This window comes from Drosophila subpulchrella, unplaced genomic scaffold (genome assembly GCF_014743375.2).
Source record: "Drosophila subpulchrella strain 33 F10 #4 breed RU33 unplaced genomic scaffold, RU_Dsub_v1.1 Primary Assembly Seq106, whole genome shotgun sequence".
NCBI lineage: Eukaryota > Metazoa > Arthropoda > Insecta > Diptera > Drosophilidae > Drosophila > Drosophila subpulchrella.
In genome coordinates this window covers 58699-74922 of record NW_023665448.1, presented here as the reverse complement: position 1 = coordinate 74922, position 16224 = coordinate 58699, and the positions used below count along the sequence as shown (strand labels likewise).

Here is a 16224-nt window from a genome sequence, read left to right as displayed (position 1 = left end):
ACACACGTGTTGTTCAGGATTCTGGATCTAAATTCCCTTGTACTCGTAGCGGCTAAGAAAAAAAAAAAAGAGAAATGACATACGGATGCAGTTGATTAGCAAGGGAGCAACAGCTTGTTCATATTAGCATGAGATCGGCAGGCGACAAAGCTTAAAGATGGAGCGTTTTTGACTGCCTGATTTTGTTTTCAGTGTTACAACTCGAACGAGTGAATCCTCTCTAGGATGGAGACTGGTAATTCTACCGAGCGTCCATTGCAATGGTGGCAGTTGATCGTCCTTGATGAGTACTAATTCATTGATTTTAAAATTCTCCTTTTCCTGACACCATTTTTTGCGAGTTTGAAGATGGGACAACGAATCTCGGCTCCATTGCGTCCAAAACGGACGGATCAAATTTTGATGAGACAAAATTGCTCACGGAACGACGAGTTTTGAGGGCGACAGTGGGCAGGTGCGAGCAGGGTGTCACGAATGAGAAAATGTGCCGGCGTGAGAGCTTCTAAGTCGTCTGGATCAGCTGTTAAGCCTAGTACTCACATCGACGAAAACCGCGAGCTAGCCATAGGAGTGAGCGAGAGGCAAATACGCGGCTAACGCTTTTCGTCGGGTGTGTTTTTCAGCGCGGTACTCAGATGAGCTAAGGAAATACCAGAAAAAATACCAGATTTTACGAGTGAATTTCGATGAACGCCGTTAGCGGCGGCCCAAAGAATAAGAAATTTGATCTTTGGCGGTGTTCGTGCAAAGGCGTTATGGAAACTAAAAATTAAAATTGGAAGAAAAACCCCAAAATCGGCGCCAGGAGGTCAGTGCAGATGAAAAAAGACGCCTAATCCAAGCTGTTCCCCATTATTGTGGGACTTGACCGACAGGAAGCAATACCATAACGGGGTAAATCCGCAGAATAGTTGAAGCGTTGGCGGAGATCCACTAGAGAATTCCAGTGGAAAGGAACATGCCGAGTGGGCCTTCGCTCTCTACAAGGACATCCTGCCGGACGTGTCCTCGCAAAAAAAGTAAGATATGGAAAAAATAATTTGGTTGCGTTGTACTAATAGAAGAATCTTTTTAGCAGAACCACCAGTAATATGATCTCCGAAGACCTCTCCATTAGGACTCCGTACACCATAACCACCAGCTACTTGGCAGCTTAAGCGGAGCTGGAGGACACGCTGGCTTCTATAGGGAGGAGAAAAATAGGGCGCCCGCTAAGGAACAGTTGGAGAAGCCATGGCCAGCCACTGCCAGGATGCTGGGCGACTTCCTGCAGCATCAGCGGATCAACCCCATTCCCAAACCGGCTCCCACTTCCTCAAGGTCCAATATGCCCATTGGGACTCGGAGCTGGATTGCGGTGGCGCGGGAAAAATGGCGAAGCATTGGTGGGACGTTAAGGAAGCTTTAGACTACTAATTTACATAAATAAAAACATTCGTTGAACATTCTATCTATTTTTATTTTAATTTCTTTGTGCACCAGCAGACTCTTCTTTTTAAATTGCTCCAATTTATTTGTTTTCCGTTTGGCAACAAACCCAGCTCCCAGCTGCTTGACAGTAAGACCATGCTACATGCATTGCGGATGAACTTTGAAAACTTCGGTCACACTACAAAGAATAAGATTTTTCGATTTTTAAAACTCTTAGCCGATCTGAGTACTAGGCTTTAGCGGACAAAGTGGGCGAGAGTTTAGGAAAGCTTCAATCCTGATAAGCACCGTTGCGAGTTCCTCATAAGTTTGCTTGTGATTTCCGACAATCCTCTTGAGGTGATCCTTGACGGACTTGACCCCGGCCTCCCAAAGGTCTCCGAAATTGGGGGTAAGGTTGGAATGCTTGAGACGACCGCGAACGCGCAAGATGCCGTCGTCAAGAAAGGGAGTGAGATTTCTTAGGATGATCTTCGGAGGCAGAGGATATTCTGCGAGGATCGCGTTCATATCGGATTGAAAGGTTTCGGCTTGTACTATTTTCACGACGCAGCGAAGTGCATTGTCCAGTTCCTCTGGCGACAGCTGACTGTAAAATTTGGTTTTCTTCGATTGAGTATTGTGACAAAAGCGCAGTATGTATACTATGACTCGAACGAGTTTGGTGTAAGTCGAAACCCGCTCAATGACATTAATGTCTGTGGTGTGCAAGCGAATCTGAATAGATTTTGCTTCTAGGGACTGCTCATCAAACTTTATGTTCGGTACCTCAGTGTCCGGCCACTCACTGGAGTGTTGCCTCAACCATGATGTTCCGTGCCACCAGAGATCAAAGATGGAGATTTCTGATGGGGATAGTCCTCTCGTAGCGCTGTCTGCTGGATTATCCGCCGTGGGAACATGTCTCCATTGGTTTGAATCGCTGCAGTCCAGAATGTAGGCAACACGATTGGCGACGAACGTTTTCCATCTAGTAACATATTCTTTAATCCAGTGGAGAACGATAGTGGCGTCTGTCCAGTATGTAACGGAGATTTGAGCGTTTTTCCAACGATTGTTTGCTACCACCCATTTAGTTAGTTTGGTTGCCAGTACAGCGCCGCATAACTCGGTCCTCGGGATCGTGAAGGGTTTCGTTGGAGAGATTTTGGATTTTGCGGTGGTGAGAGTGGTAAAAAATGATGAATCCGGTTGGTTATGCGCATGTTAACCGGCGCTGCGTAGGCGTGAGTCGACCCCTCGCAGAAAGCGTGCAACTGGATATCATGGCTAAAGTCTGGAGTATACCGTACGCTGCGAGGTATTCGGATTTTGCTGATGTCCTCCAGATTGACACGAAACCTTTTCCATTTGTTGGAACTGGGCACTGGGTCGTCCCATCCTAAGAAGTGCTTGCGGTCGTTCTCGGAATGTAGGTGTGCCATTGTGACTTCCTTTAGAATTAGTTTTTCTGAAATGAGAATAGGAGCGATTAATCCGAAAAGTCTGGCAATGCTCGAAAGAATTTCTCTTTTAGTTGAACCCGTGGGAATGCTCGCTTGCAATTTGTAGGTGAAACAGTCTAATGAAGGAATGCGGTCTAGGAGCGCTATGTCGTTGCTAGACCATTTTCTCAATTCCATATTTGCGGATTTTAGAGTGTTCTGGATTTGTAAGCTCTTGTTTTGTGCTGCTGAGATAGTGTGATCACCAGAATTTCGTGCTTTAAGACCTCTTCCGCCAGTGGATAATTTTCGCGTTCATCTTCTGCAAGTTGAAGAACGTCTCTGATGGCGGTGAATGGTGCAGAAGCGGTACCGAAAGTTACAGTTGACAGACAATATTCCGTGATGTTTCCATCCGCCGCCCGCCATAAAATCCGCTGGTACTGCGTGTCGTCCGGATGTACGTCGATGCAGCGGTACCTGCGCTGGATGTCGGCGGTGAAAACATGTCGGTACTGTCTCCAATTCAGCAACACTGCAGGGAGATCATTTTGTAGAGTGGGTCCTACGGACAATACATCGTTTAGAGATCGACCGTTTGCGGTCTTTGCCGATGCGTCGAATACTATGCGCTGTTTGGTGGTGAGACTGTCTTCTTTATAAACAGCGTGATGAGGAAGTACGCAGGATTCGACTCGACAGGATTTTGTGGAGGTAATGACTGTTGATCTCTCACTAGAGACTGCTGGTGTGATTTGTCCCAATTCAAAATATTCTTCGATTCCCTCCTTGGATCCCATTGATAACGCCGCTATAATTTAAGAAACCTTTTTAAAGCGACTTGATGCGATTTTCCTAGGGTCAGTGTGGGATCGAAATGCCATTTGAAAGGTAGTCTTACCATAAAACTACCGTTTGGTTGACGTGTGTGCGTTTCCTTAAAGAAGGACTCACACCACCGCTCTTCGTCAGAGTGAAGTGATCGGCTTGGGACAGATTCTATTTCGCAAAAATTTTTCAAAAGCGATTCCGTATCTAGGGTGGCTTAATGACAGCGAATATTAAATGTGTGGATTGAATCCTGGAATTTGCCGAGTATCATCCAACCTAGGTGAGAACTTTAAGCAATAGGTTCGTCTGGGTTTCCGATTCGGGTTCCCGGAAGGATAAGACCCGCCAAGAGGTCGGCTCCGATGATAAGATCTATGCGCTTTGAGCGATAGTATAGAGGATCCGAGAGCTGGAGTCCGTTGATGTGTTTCCAATTTTGAGACGAAAAAGATTGGTTTGGTAGATGTGAGGTCAGCGAGTTCATAACGTACGCAGAGTCGACATCTAGATTGAACGTTGGCTTTAGCGACGTTCGGATGCAGCATCTTGCCGTAAAGTTGCACCGTTGACCAGTAGTTTGGTCGACGCCGGCGATCGTGGAAGCTGGAGAGCTTGGACGGTATGCTCTGAGATTATTGTAGCTTCCGACCCCTGATCGATGAGGGCAGCTATTGTTGCTTGAGCGCCGCTCTGGGGGTGGCAGACAATAATCCGTATTCTGTCGCGTTGCATGGGAGGCTGTGGAAGAATAACATTGGAGGTTTGGATTAGCAAGGAGGCTAACTGGTGAGGTGTCGTTGTTCATAATCGAAGCGATATGTGGTTGACTAGATGATACGGTCGGCGAGTAAGGTTGGGGTGCTTGAGTGATGCTTGGCGCCGCTGCAGGATGAAGTAACGAATGGTGGCGTTCTCCACAGTGGTAGCAATTCTTTACACTTGAACAGCGGGGCAGCATGTGCGATTTTCTCAGGCAGTTGAGGCATATGTTTGACTTACTCACGACCTCCTTCGTTGGTAGCAATCCAAGCTAAGGAATCGCTGACATCGACAAAGGATATGATTACCATTGCAGTGTGGGCAACGAAGCACATGGGGGGTTGGTTGCGCGTGGGTGTTATGAACCGAGATACGTTTTGTAGTGTGATGATCTAGTGATGATCCAGATTTGCTGATGCCCGAACAGTTTCTATTTTCAATGGCGTCTAGGGTGATTAACCGGTTGTTGAGAAACTTTTCGAGATCCCTGTACGAGGGAATGTTTGACTGCCGAGATGATGTTCCCAGGCGGAGTGCGTCTCTTTCGGTAATTTTGCAGTCAAATAATGGGCGAGCCAGTGATCTCCGTCCTGCAATGACGCGTTGGTGGTGTTACAGGCGGCTGCGCAGACGTTAACTGCACTTATCATTGATCGAATATCATCGGGCTTCTCCTTGCTTAGGGTTGGCAACTGGTACAACATGTTCATGTGATTGCGGCCGTCAAAGGAATTTGACGAATATCGCAATCTCGACCAGCTGGCAGAGATTCCTTGAGGAAATGAAACCGTTGAATATTGTCCAGCCGCTCATTTTCATGAATTAACCGAGTAAAGGCGTCATAATATCCTGGCCAGTCCACGTAGTTTCCGCTAAACTTGGGCACTGGCAGTTGTGGCATGTGGACACGTGCGTCGGCAACCGTCGACACGGCGGTTGGTGAAGAGGCTGAGGACGGCATCACCGGGAACTTTATACGTTGGCCTTCAGCTACAAGACAATAGGTTTCCATGTACAGATCCTCAAAACTGACGGCGATCTTCTTGGCGTGATAGTCCGTTTTGGCATATCCCTCGGTGCAGATGATTACTTGATGGGTGGTCTCAAAAGCCGAGTTTAAACTCTCGATTTGCTGCAGGCGCTTCATATAATAGCTTTCGTTTTTTCAAGACGCGGAATCCTTCTTATAGTTCTGCTGCAGACGGGTTAGACTTTGAAGACGCTCCCTTTGAAATGTAACAAAACCTGCTAAGGCCGGATCATCAGCCTCGTGGTCAGACATATTATGAGAATTTTTACCAATTTATTTTGGGCCTAGCCAGCTCTGCTTGATAAATCAAAAAAGCACCCGTACTCACGTGATCATTCCCTTTTTACTTATGCCTGAATTTACGTAACGTTGAATATAGCGTGAGCGCAGGCTGTACTGTTTTCCGATTCCGCTTTGAGTAGAAGTTTTTCCTTGGTTGCGAAATTATAACGGGCCTTCTTGCAGCACCCGTGTGTGTGTGTGTAGAAGCGCTGTCAGCCCTTCAGTTCCAAAAAAAAAGTTTCACTTGTGAATCACCTTGGGAATCACCTGGGACATGTCCTCGTGCACAAGTGAAGAACAAGTGACGCTCCATAAGAAAATTGTATGGGATGTCCGCATTTTCACAAGTGAAAATTCAAATGAAAATTTTTCGAAGTCCTACGGGATTTCACTTGTTCCTTATACTCATTTTTCGTATGGCCTGTCACGTGCCGGTGACTCGTCCCAAGTGAATCACTTGGGAAAATCAGAATTTTTCCTTGAGTTTTCACTTGTGAAATCACTTGCAAGGGACACGTCCCAAGTGAAACACTTGGGAAAATCTGAATTTTTCCTTGAGTTTTCACTTGTGAAATCACTTGCAAGGGACACGTCCCAAGTGAATCACTTGTGAAAATCTGAATTTTTCCTTGAGTTTTCAATTAAAAAAATATAGAATTTAATTCATTTCATTTTAATTCATTTTAATTATATGGTACTATTTAGATTTTCAAAAATTGTACAATTATTGTTTCTGTTTTTTTGCTTCGTAAGCTTATTTTTAACGTTAGACATCGCCGTTCTTAAACCTTTGTCCGGGTCCTCTGAATCCTTGGCCAACGCTCCTGAAAAAACATATGTATGTTTAAAAAATGCGTTTTATTTGTTTAATTGTATATTTACCTTTTATAGCTTGTTGCAGAATTTTTATTGGCACAAAACATTTCGTCATCCACTTTCGGCTAACGGAACCCATTGAATACCTTCAAAATTTACGTACTTTAAACTAAGATCAATGCACAACATCTTAAACTTAATGTAGCACTTACCTGACTTTATTATATTAACTAAACGATTAAAGTAACTCTGCTGCGCACCATTAAAATGGATGCTTCCCTTTCAATCACTCAAACAGAATGCACCAAGTCTTCTCACCCCTTTACTAGATTTCTTTTGTTTTCTCTTCGCTGTTGGCGCGTGACACTGCACCTATACCCTTTCTTAAGTGAAATATATCCGACTATATAGTTTTTACTTCTTGAGTAAAAAATACAATACGATTTTTTTTTAAATGTTAATACTTAAATGTTTTAAATACTTAAATCAATTTTAACGGACTAAATTTCTATAACTTAACTAAAAAATTATATTGTAATAAAAATGTATAATAAGTAAATATAACATTATAAGTAAATTCAATTTACTAAATTTTACTATAATCAAATAGTTTACTTTTATAAAACAATATTAGTTGGTTTTTTCGATACACAATAATGCTCCTAAAATATTAGGGCATTCACATGTCGCTTCTCCACGAAAATTTTTCCGCCGAAATATTAGTCGCTAGCCGAACATAACGGAGAGACGCAAAAAAAAATAACGGACCAGCCGAAATTTGTCTCTGCAAGCGCGGAGTCCAGGCAGATTATAAGACAAGAAAGAGAGGGAAATATCCGAATATCTGCCTCTCTTTGTTCCACGATCGTTTTCGTGGGCAGTCTTCTACGCTGCGCCGACTGCTCTGCTGACGTCAACAGCGGCACAGCGTTTTAGGCACAAAAAAAAAACAAAAAAAGCTTTTTGCCTTGAGCCATGTCACCGCGTCCCTACTGCAGAACTGAAGGGAGGCGACCGGGTGTGTTGGTATTGGTGACTGTGCTCTATCGGTGTGAGAGCACTTGTTGGGGGCACAAACGGAGACGATCGCAATTTGTGTTAGATGAAGTGATGGGTGTTATGCTTTATAACTAACAATTGAAAGATCAAACTGAGATTTTTAAACTTCAAGCAAGAGTCCCCTCATGGGCCACCATGTTCAGTTGTGACGCCGTGCCGAAAAAGCTCTGTACGGCTGTCATCGTAAGAGGAGCTCTTGGGAGTAATGAAACGACTGAAGTTCAAATATAACAGTTTAGCCTTTAATTCATTGGCTTATAATGTATAATAATAATAATGTATAATGTATACACTTCACTCTTGTTCATTAATTGACTTTACAAAATAATGGGTCGCAATGGACAGCAAAGTAAAAGAAGACAATGTTGTTCTCTCTGCCCTCCTCGCAAGTTCTGTGGAGTTGCCAAATGTCCGGACCTTCGTATTCAGTTCGCAGGGCTATCAGCTGTGTATACGAACTGTGGCGATCTTGTTTTCTGCCATCTGGCATCGCTGAAAACTCCTCAGAATAGATTGGTATCAAAAAACCTCTCTGGGCACACTCCTTGAAGAACCACACTATAAAGCCCGCTAAAAAATAAGATCTCTATTCTGAACAATCACAGTATAACAGAGTTCAAAATATATATTATAATCTAAGCATCCAAGCTCTGTGTTTTACTTAAGAGCAGGACTTACCTTGGTTTAAAGACAAACCATAGAACCAAGTACCTTGGGACTGAACAGTATCCATATACATATAAAAGGATATGAAGAAACAAATAAGAATAATAATCATTGTTAAACTTAGGCATCGAATGTATTTTGTGGTCCTTTTACTTTCGACATCTATTGATATTGCTGTATGCTTAATTCCAATATGTTTCGACAATTCTAGAAATTTTTACAAAAAATTAAAAATATAGCTTGATCTGAAAACGTCATCATTTCTTGGGAGCTAGAGCTCTTATAATATTCCTAAGTCATTTTACTAAATGGGGAATTTAATAAGTTCCTATATGTATTATTATGTTAACGTACTGGTATAAAGACAAATTCCATACAAATATTAATTTATTATTACACGTTTGTTTATAGACTTTCTAATTGTATATGTTTTTTATGCAATTTTTGATTTTACAATTTAGACCTAAATATTAAATCTGCGTTTACAAAAAAGTATGTAAACGCACTTAATTTTATTTGTTATGTTTGAAATTGTATAAAGCTAGTTATGCTTGCTTTGTTCTTGTGTATCAGTTCAATATTCTCCGTTTGTAAAATTAAAATTACCGTTTCGTTTCATTATTATCTTATTTAGTGCCTATGTGTCGTTATATATAAAATATAAAAATGCATATAAAATGTTGAAGAATGTCGAAGATGGTGCTGACACTAATAATGGAGGGGAAGAAAGAGGTTTGGCGAGCAGAGTTTATTACACTAATAAATACGTATAACCGGTATTAATAAATATTAAGTGCCAATATGGCCTTATACCGTTTTTATTAGTATTTGTTTAATTACTCACATGTCTTATTGTTGTGTAAGGTTGGGTTGTGTCTTGTTAAGTGATTATATTTAAATTAAACTTATTAATGCTTCTGATTAGTATGCGTAATTCCAATTCCGATTGAGGCAATTTGACTAAGTGACAACACAGAAAAAACCTATACCTAAATGCCAAATTAAAATAAAATTGTTACATTTTTAAGATCAAACATTTAACACAAATCGGGTCAAGCCAATAAAACGCAACAGGAAGTTATAATTATTTTATAACAAATTTTCGCATTTTATAATACTTTTGGCATTTATATTTTTCCTGCTTGAAAAATATTCGAATGCCCCATCTCTCCATATTTTTAATTATTCTGGGCCTAACCTCGAACCTCAGAGAAAAAACTTAAACTTATTTCAGTTAGAATTTGTTTGGACAGTCTTAATGCTGATTGGGTAGAGGCCTAGACCCCTATGAGGCCTTTGCAAATTGGATGACCGAACTCAATCTCATCACTTTCGACCCAGCTCCATCGCCGGCGCTAACAGAAACGACTGCACTGGTGGTAGAAGACCCATCCTCGGCAGGGTCTTTTCCCCCCTCGGTCTTTTTGGGATCTGCTTGACCGTCGTCCAATTTGTTCATGTAGTGTTTGCGCTTGCGAAGCGGTAGCGTCATAACGTTCCGGTCGGCCATCATTAGGGAGTCGCTCTCCGGCGAAGAACTTCGTTCGGGTGACTCCGTGCTGGACCGGAGTCCAATTGCCGCTTCCACGCGTCGCACGATGTCCGGATTAGGTAAAGCGGATCTTAAAGGAAGTAATCGAAAAGTTTAGTATTTCATGGTTGGTATTTAACAACATATTAATTTTAGCGCTAAAATATAATAAATAATATGATTTACATATGTTAATTGAGCAAGTTTACTTTAAACCTTGAACCGTATAAATATTCGTATTTTTAAAATCAGTGAGGTGTTTACAGAAAGGATTTTGAATATTTCTTAGCTAAAATATAATTTTTTTTTGTATTCAAAAGGATATTAAATCGATTGCCGGGTGTGTAAAGCTTTATAAAGAGTATTTTCTACCAAAAAGACGGATAAAAGGCTGAGACTTTTATAAATGTTTAAGACCGTAGGGGTGGGAATCATACTTACTTATATTTGGGCACCGGCGCATAGCCCTTGTGCAGCCCGTGGCGAGCAAGATCGCCCCTCTTAAAGTGCTCGATCAGCACGGTGGCTTCATGGGTGTCATCGTAGTTGGCCGCAAGGTCACTGTCGTGCAAAGTTGTGACGTGTGGCTGGTGCGTTTGAGGTTGCATTTCTGTTGAAGGTAAGGACCCGTGCCCACGACGAAGTTGCATCATTTGCCAGGCGGCAGCGTGCACGTCCTCATCTTTCACTACGTCATCGATGTCGTGATGGCGACGCGCCATATTGGCTGCTTCGAGCAGGGCGGGATTAATTGTGAGGTTAGGGGCTTGGGGGTGCAGCTCCAGAAGACTCGTAGAGGCCTGGTAAAAGCACGCAGTCGGTACTGGTGCCTTGTTCTGGCCCTGTTGCATGCTTAAGTCTGTCGGCTCCTCGTCCGTATAGCTGCAGTGGGTAAGCTGGGCGTTTGAAACCCCACTGTCCCGGCTTAAGGCATCCGCCTCCAACTGGACGGGCAGGTATTGACCCGATGTGGGCGGAGGTGAGGACTGGCTGCTTACCGATGGCGAGTACGTGGAGCTTAGCGAACTGGGCGAAAGCGGCGAGGAAAAAGTGACAGGAAGAGCAGATGTCGCGTCTTTGGATTCACACGGCTTACGTGCCCGTCGAGGCATCTTCGTAGTCAGCGGCGAGCTGGGCAGCGAGTGGTTGCTGCTCTCAGAGTTGCAGCTGTCTCCTTGCAAGGGCGATCCAGCAGAGGAGCCCGCTGAAACTGATGCTGCCGAAACCTCCGCCTCGTCCTCGGGGATTTCCTTGCCATGCCCCTTGATGTGCGCCTCCATCTCCTTCTTATTCTTAAACGTCTCTTCGCAGATGGTGCACTTGTAGCACTTAGAGCCGTAGTGCTGCACACGGTGCAGCTTGAGCACGTGGTTGTATCCAAAATCTCGGAAGCAAATGTCGCAGTGGTAGGGCTTTTCACCCGTATGCGTTCGTGAGTGCACCTTGAGCTGCTTGGAGCAGGTAAAGCCCTTTCCGCACCCCGGCTCCGGGCACTTGTACGGCTTCTCGCCAGTGTGGGTGCGCATGTGGATCACCAACTGGCCGGACTGGATGAACGTCTTCTCGCACACGGAGCACTTATGTGGCCGCTCGCCTGTGTGAATGCGCATGTGGCGGTGCAGCTTCCCGGAGTGCTCGAAGGCTCGTCCGCACACGTCGCACTTGTACGGCCGCTCCTTCGTGTGGATACGGCGGTGCACCTGCAGGTTCTCCTTCACGCTGAACAGCTTGTGGCAAAACTCGCACTCAAACGGCCGCTCGCCAGTATGGGTGCGGTAGTGACGGATCTGCAAGAAAAGGTTAAATAATAATTATTCATTTTTAAGTGTGGGTGATATTCAAACTTTTTGACCGATTTTTAATATAGCTTTTGCATCTTAATCATGGCATGGCCGATGACCTATTTTGTTAAGGAGTAGGTCTGGTGGTTGTTGGGGGTGTTTTTAAGCTTGCTGATATTATCATTTAATTTTTTGATCCTATAAAGTATATATTCTTGATCATTCTCAATTGTCGAGTCGATCTAGCCATGTCCGCCTGTCTATCCGTCTATTAGTTTTTACGGAAACTAGTCTGCCAGTTTTAAAGGAATCGGGATAAAACGTTTCCAAAAGTCTAGAAGGAAAACTAAAAACTAATTACAGAAATATTAAGATAATGTCCCATTTCAAGTTACCATCATAAATTTCAAATTTCAAAAAATCATAAATTTTTAAATTTATTATGTTAAACAAGAAAGAACGCTATAGTCGAGTACCTCGACTATCAGATACTCGTTACTCAGCTAAGGGGACTAAAGGGAAATGGAGATATGCAATCATCAAAGCGAGATTGTAATACACCACCTTTCAATTTATGGTTATGTGGGCGGCAGGCAGATTAAAGCAGTATGGGCTTGCAAACTTTTTTTTGGTCAATCGATAGATATTGACGAGCTTAATACATTTCAGTTAAAATTTTTAAACTAGCATGAATAATGTGGGCGCCACATGTTTGCGCGGTTTGTGGGCGTTAGAGTGGGCGTGGCAAACTTTTTTTGGGTCAACCGATAGGTATTAATAAGAACAATACATTTCAGTTAAAATTTTTATTCTAGCATCAAAAGATTATGTAAGATTTTCATATATACATAGATAGAACATTTTAAATTTTCATACATTTTTTAAAGACATGATCAACTTCAAATAATTGTGCTCATACACTCAAAAAAAAAAATCACCATAAATATTAGAAAATCGCCCGTGATTTTAAAACGCCATTGAATTAATAAATTTTTTCTTTAATTAAGAAATATTTTCTTGATTATAGAAAAAGTTTCTAAAATTTACGGAATTTCGCAATATTTTTTTTTTTTTTTTTTTTGTAAAAAAGAAGGAAGAATCGAAATTTTTTCTTTAACTTATGGCGAATTTTTCTTGATTTTTTTTCTTGAAATATTGGTAAATTCTTACTTAAATTTAGTAAAGCTGGACCAAAAGCACCATAGCCCTCTTTAGTCATTGTATGACAAGAAGCACGCGTGGCCGAAAGAAAATGTTCCTTATTTTTAAGGTTATTTACCATACATTTATGAAAAATTGGTCATTATTTCCAGAAATGGCAAACCATAAATTCAAGAAAATTATTTATTTAAAATAAAGGCGAGTCGCCGTTGGATGAAAATCATAGGCGATTTTCTTGATTTAACGGCGAATTTCTTGAATTAAGGGCGATTTTTTTTGGGTGTATTATTTTCATTTTCTGATCGTAGCTCAAGTAAGATTTGTTGTTACATTTATTCTTTCGATTGGATGCAATGCAATAGATATTTTTAGATGAACATAAATGTTTAATTAAAAAAATAGAAAACAAAAACTGTATTAAACACTTATTATTTATTATACCCGTTACTTGTTGAGTAAAAGGGAATATTAGATTAGTCGAAATCTTAGGTAAATGTAAAAGTTTTTTTCGTCACAAAATCTGATATAAGAACTTTTATATGTTGAATGTGCGACATTATTTGTATTAAAGGTTGTTTAGAGAGCTAAAATAACGAAGTGTATTATTCATGTATTGGTCTTAAATTTTGGGCGAATTTTCATAAATCTAGGGCGAATTTTCTTAAATCTAGGGCGATTTTTCTGTTTTCAAAGGTAAACACCCTTAACATTTAAAAAAAGTGTTAGAAATGAACGGCTATATTTCTTAAAATTATGGTGACTTTCTTATTTTAATGGTAAATTGCCTTAAATTTTCCGATTTTTTTTTTCAATTATTCCTAGGGGAACTTTAAGATATAGTTGTCCGATCCGGCTGGTTCCGACTTATATACTACCTGCAAAAAATATAAGGCTTTTGGGAAAGTTTCAGCCCGATAGCTTTGAAACTGAGAGACTAGCTTGCGTAGAAACTGATGGACAGACGGACATGGCTAGATCGACTCGTCTAGTCATGCTGATCAAGAATATATATACTTTATGGGGTCGGGAACGTCTCCATCACTGCGTTGCAAACTTCTAACTGAAATCAATATACCCTCTGCAAGATTATAAAAAATCGATTAGCTATAACTTTAAATCTATTTTATTTAGACAATTTAATAAGAGGTAGCATGATAAACATAATAAACTACCTTTTTACGTATCACTGGCATAAATTGTTAAGAAACTATAAGCATTTCAAATCTGTCCTTTCTTGGATTTTCCGCTAAACTAGCGGGTTTTTTAAAAAGTCGTAAAACAAAGTTTTCTATATCCAGTTTCCTAAACACCAATAAAGTCCCGAAACGGATTCATAATGCCCACAAACAAAGGGGACAAATATTTTAATTTTGGAAAGTTCCCCGATTCTTGTTATAACTTTTAAACGAAACCTCGAATCTTAATAAATGAGGTATACACGATGCTTACTTTTATTACACTCATAAAATTATTTTTCTAAATACTAGAAAAATCGCCTTAACGTTATGAAAAATCGCCAAAAATATAGGAAAAATCGCCACAGAAAATAGGTTAATTTTTCTAAAATTTCTATTATTTACGGAGAATTTTTCCGAGCATATGCTTTTAATATTTTTTAATATTTAGGGCAAATCGCCTTATTTCGTTGAACAAAAAATCATCCAAAATCGCCCTTGAAACTAGAAAGTCGCCCTGAAAATCGGTGGCCTAGCGGTCTAATGCGTTGAACTTTCAAACTCATCTAAATGGCGTGAGATCGAGCCCACAAAGAGTCAACATTTATTTTTCTTTTTTGTGCAAGTTTCTAGAATTGAATTCTTAAATAATTTTGTGTGCAGAGGCAAAAAAAATTTTAGAACACGTCAAAATAACAAATATAAAAATTTATATTGCATTAAAATAATATTTTCTTAATGTATTTAGTCTAATTGGGTAAAATAAAGCATAATTTGTTGTCGTTAGTGAGAATATTTCTTAGAATTAAATTGAGAATTTGTTCTTAGAAAAAATTGAGATAGGCAACCTTTTTGCGCGTCGCCTAGCGGGATGCGTCTTTGGTGCAGCGGAAGTGCTCTCGACTGCGAACCCAGCGGACGTGAGTTCGATTCTCGCTGCGACCACGAAGATTTTTCTCAAGAAGTAAGTTGTTTTATATTAATGTTATTTCCCTGATTCTGTTCAATGACTACTTTTCAGTTCATATGACTCTCATTAGCAGTCTACAAACATGCGGTGGAGCGGCCAAATAATAACCTTGCCCCTTTCTCTCACCCACTCAAGTTATAGTGAAAAAAGGACACTAAGTCAAATAATTAAAAAAAAAATTCCTTGAAAAAGTACCGCAAATAATGTTTGCCGAGATCCAGCAAACATGTCCAAACACGGTTTTTTTATAAAAATTAGTTTTAATATTTAGGGCACTTGCTCTTGTTTTTAGGGCGCTTCACCATAATTTCAAGAAATACCGCCGTTGATGTTTAAAGTATTTTTTCATATGTTAGGGGTATTTTGAAAACAGAAAAATCGCCCTAGACTTAAGAAAATTTACCCTAGATCTAAGAAAAATCGCCCTAAATGTAAGACCAATACATGCCTTTTTTGCCCACTATAACGCCTACAAGCCGACCCATACTGTGGCGCTAAAATTTGAACCATTGCTATGCATTGTAAGTAATAATTATACACTCATAGAAATTTTACTGTAAAATCGACCTAAAAACAAGGAAAATCGCCCTAAAACGGGGGTCAATGGCGACTGGGTAACAAAATAAGGGCAACATTTTCTAAAAATAGGCATGTATTGGTCTTACATTTAGGGCGATTTTTCTTAGATCTAAGGTTAATTTTCTTAAGTCTAGGGCGATTTTTCTTTTTTCAAAGGTAAATACCCTTAACGTATGAAAAAATATTTTAAGTATCAAAGGCGGTATTTCTTGAAATTATGGTGAAGCGCCCTAAAAACCAGAGCAAGTGCCCTAAATATTAAAACTAATTTTTATAAAAAAAATCGTGTTTGGACATGTTTACTGGTTCCCGGCAAACATTATATGCGGTACTTTTTCCAGGATTTTGTTTAGGATTATTTGACTTTAGTTTTCTTTTTTTACTATAATTTCAGAGGGTGAGAAAAGGCGCAAGGTTATTATTTGGACGCTCAACGCATGTTGGTAAACTGCTAATTAGAGTCATATGAACTGAAAAGTAGTCATTAAACAGAATCAGGGAAATAACATTAATATAAAACAACTTACTTCTTGAGAAAAATTCTCGTGGTCGCAGCGAGAATCGAACTCACGACCGCTGGGTTCGCAGTCGAGAGCACTACCGCTGCACCGAAGACGCATCGCGCTAGGCGACGCGCAAAAAGGGTGCATATCTCAATCTTTTCTAAGAACAAATTCTCAAATTAATTCTAAGAAATATTCTCACTAACGACAACAAGTTATGTTTTAT

The 16224-nt window shown here is 40.6% G+C and overlaps 1 protein-coding gene across 1 annotated transcript in view; it reads right to left on the bottom strand.

The window, feature by feature from the left end:
• Window positions 1–8406: 8406 nt before the first annotated feature.
• Window positions 8407–16224, bottom strand: part of LOC119558514 (Krueppel homolog 1) — a 41031-nt gene continuing 33213 nt past the window's right edge. The window contains exons 3-4 of the mRNA XM_037872014.1: window positions 10271–11616; window positions 8407–9920 (exon numbers count right to left, since the gene is read on the bottom strand). Coding sequence (XP_037727942.1) covers window positions 9584–9920; window positions 10271–11616 — 1683 coding nt within the window. The 3' untranslated portion in view covers window positions 8407–9583. The remainder of the gene's footprint in view (window positions 9921–10270; window positions 11617–16224) is intronic.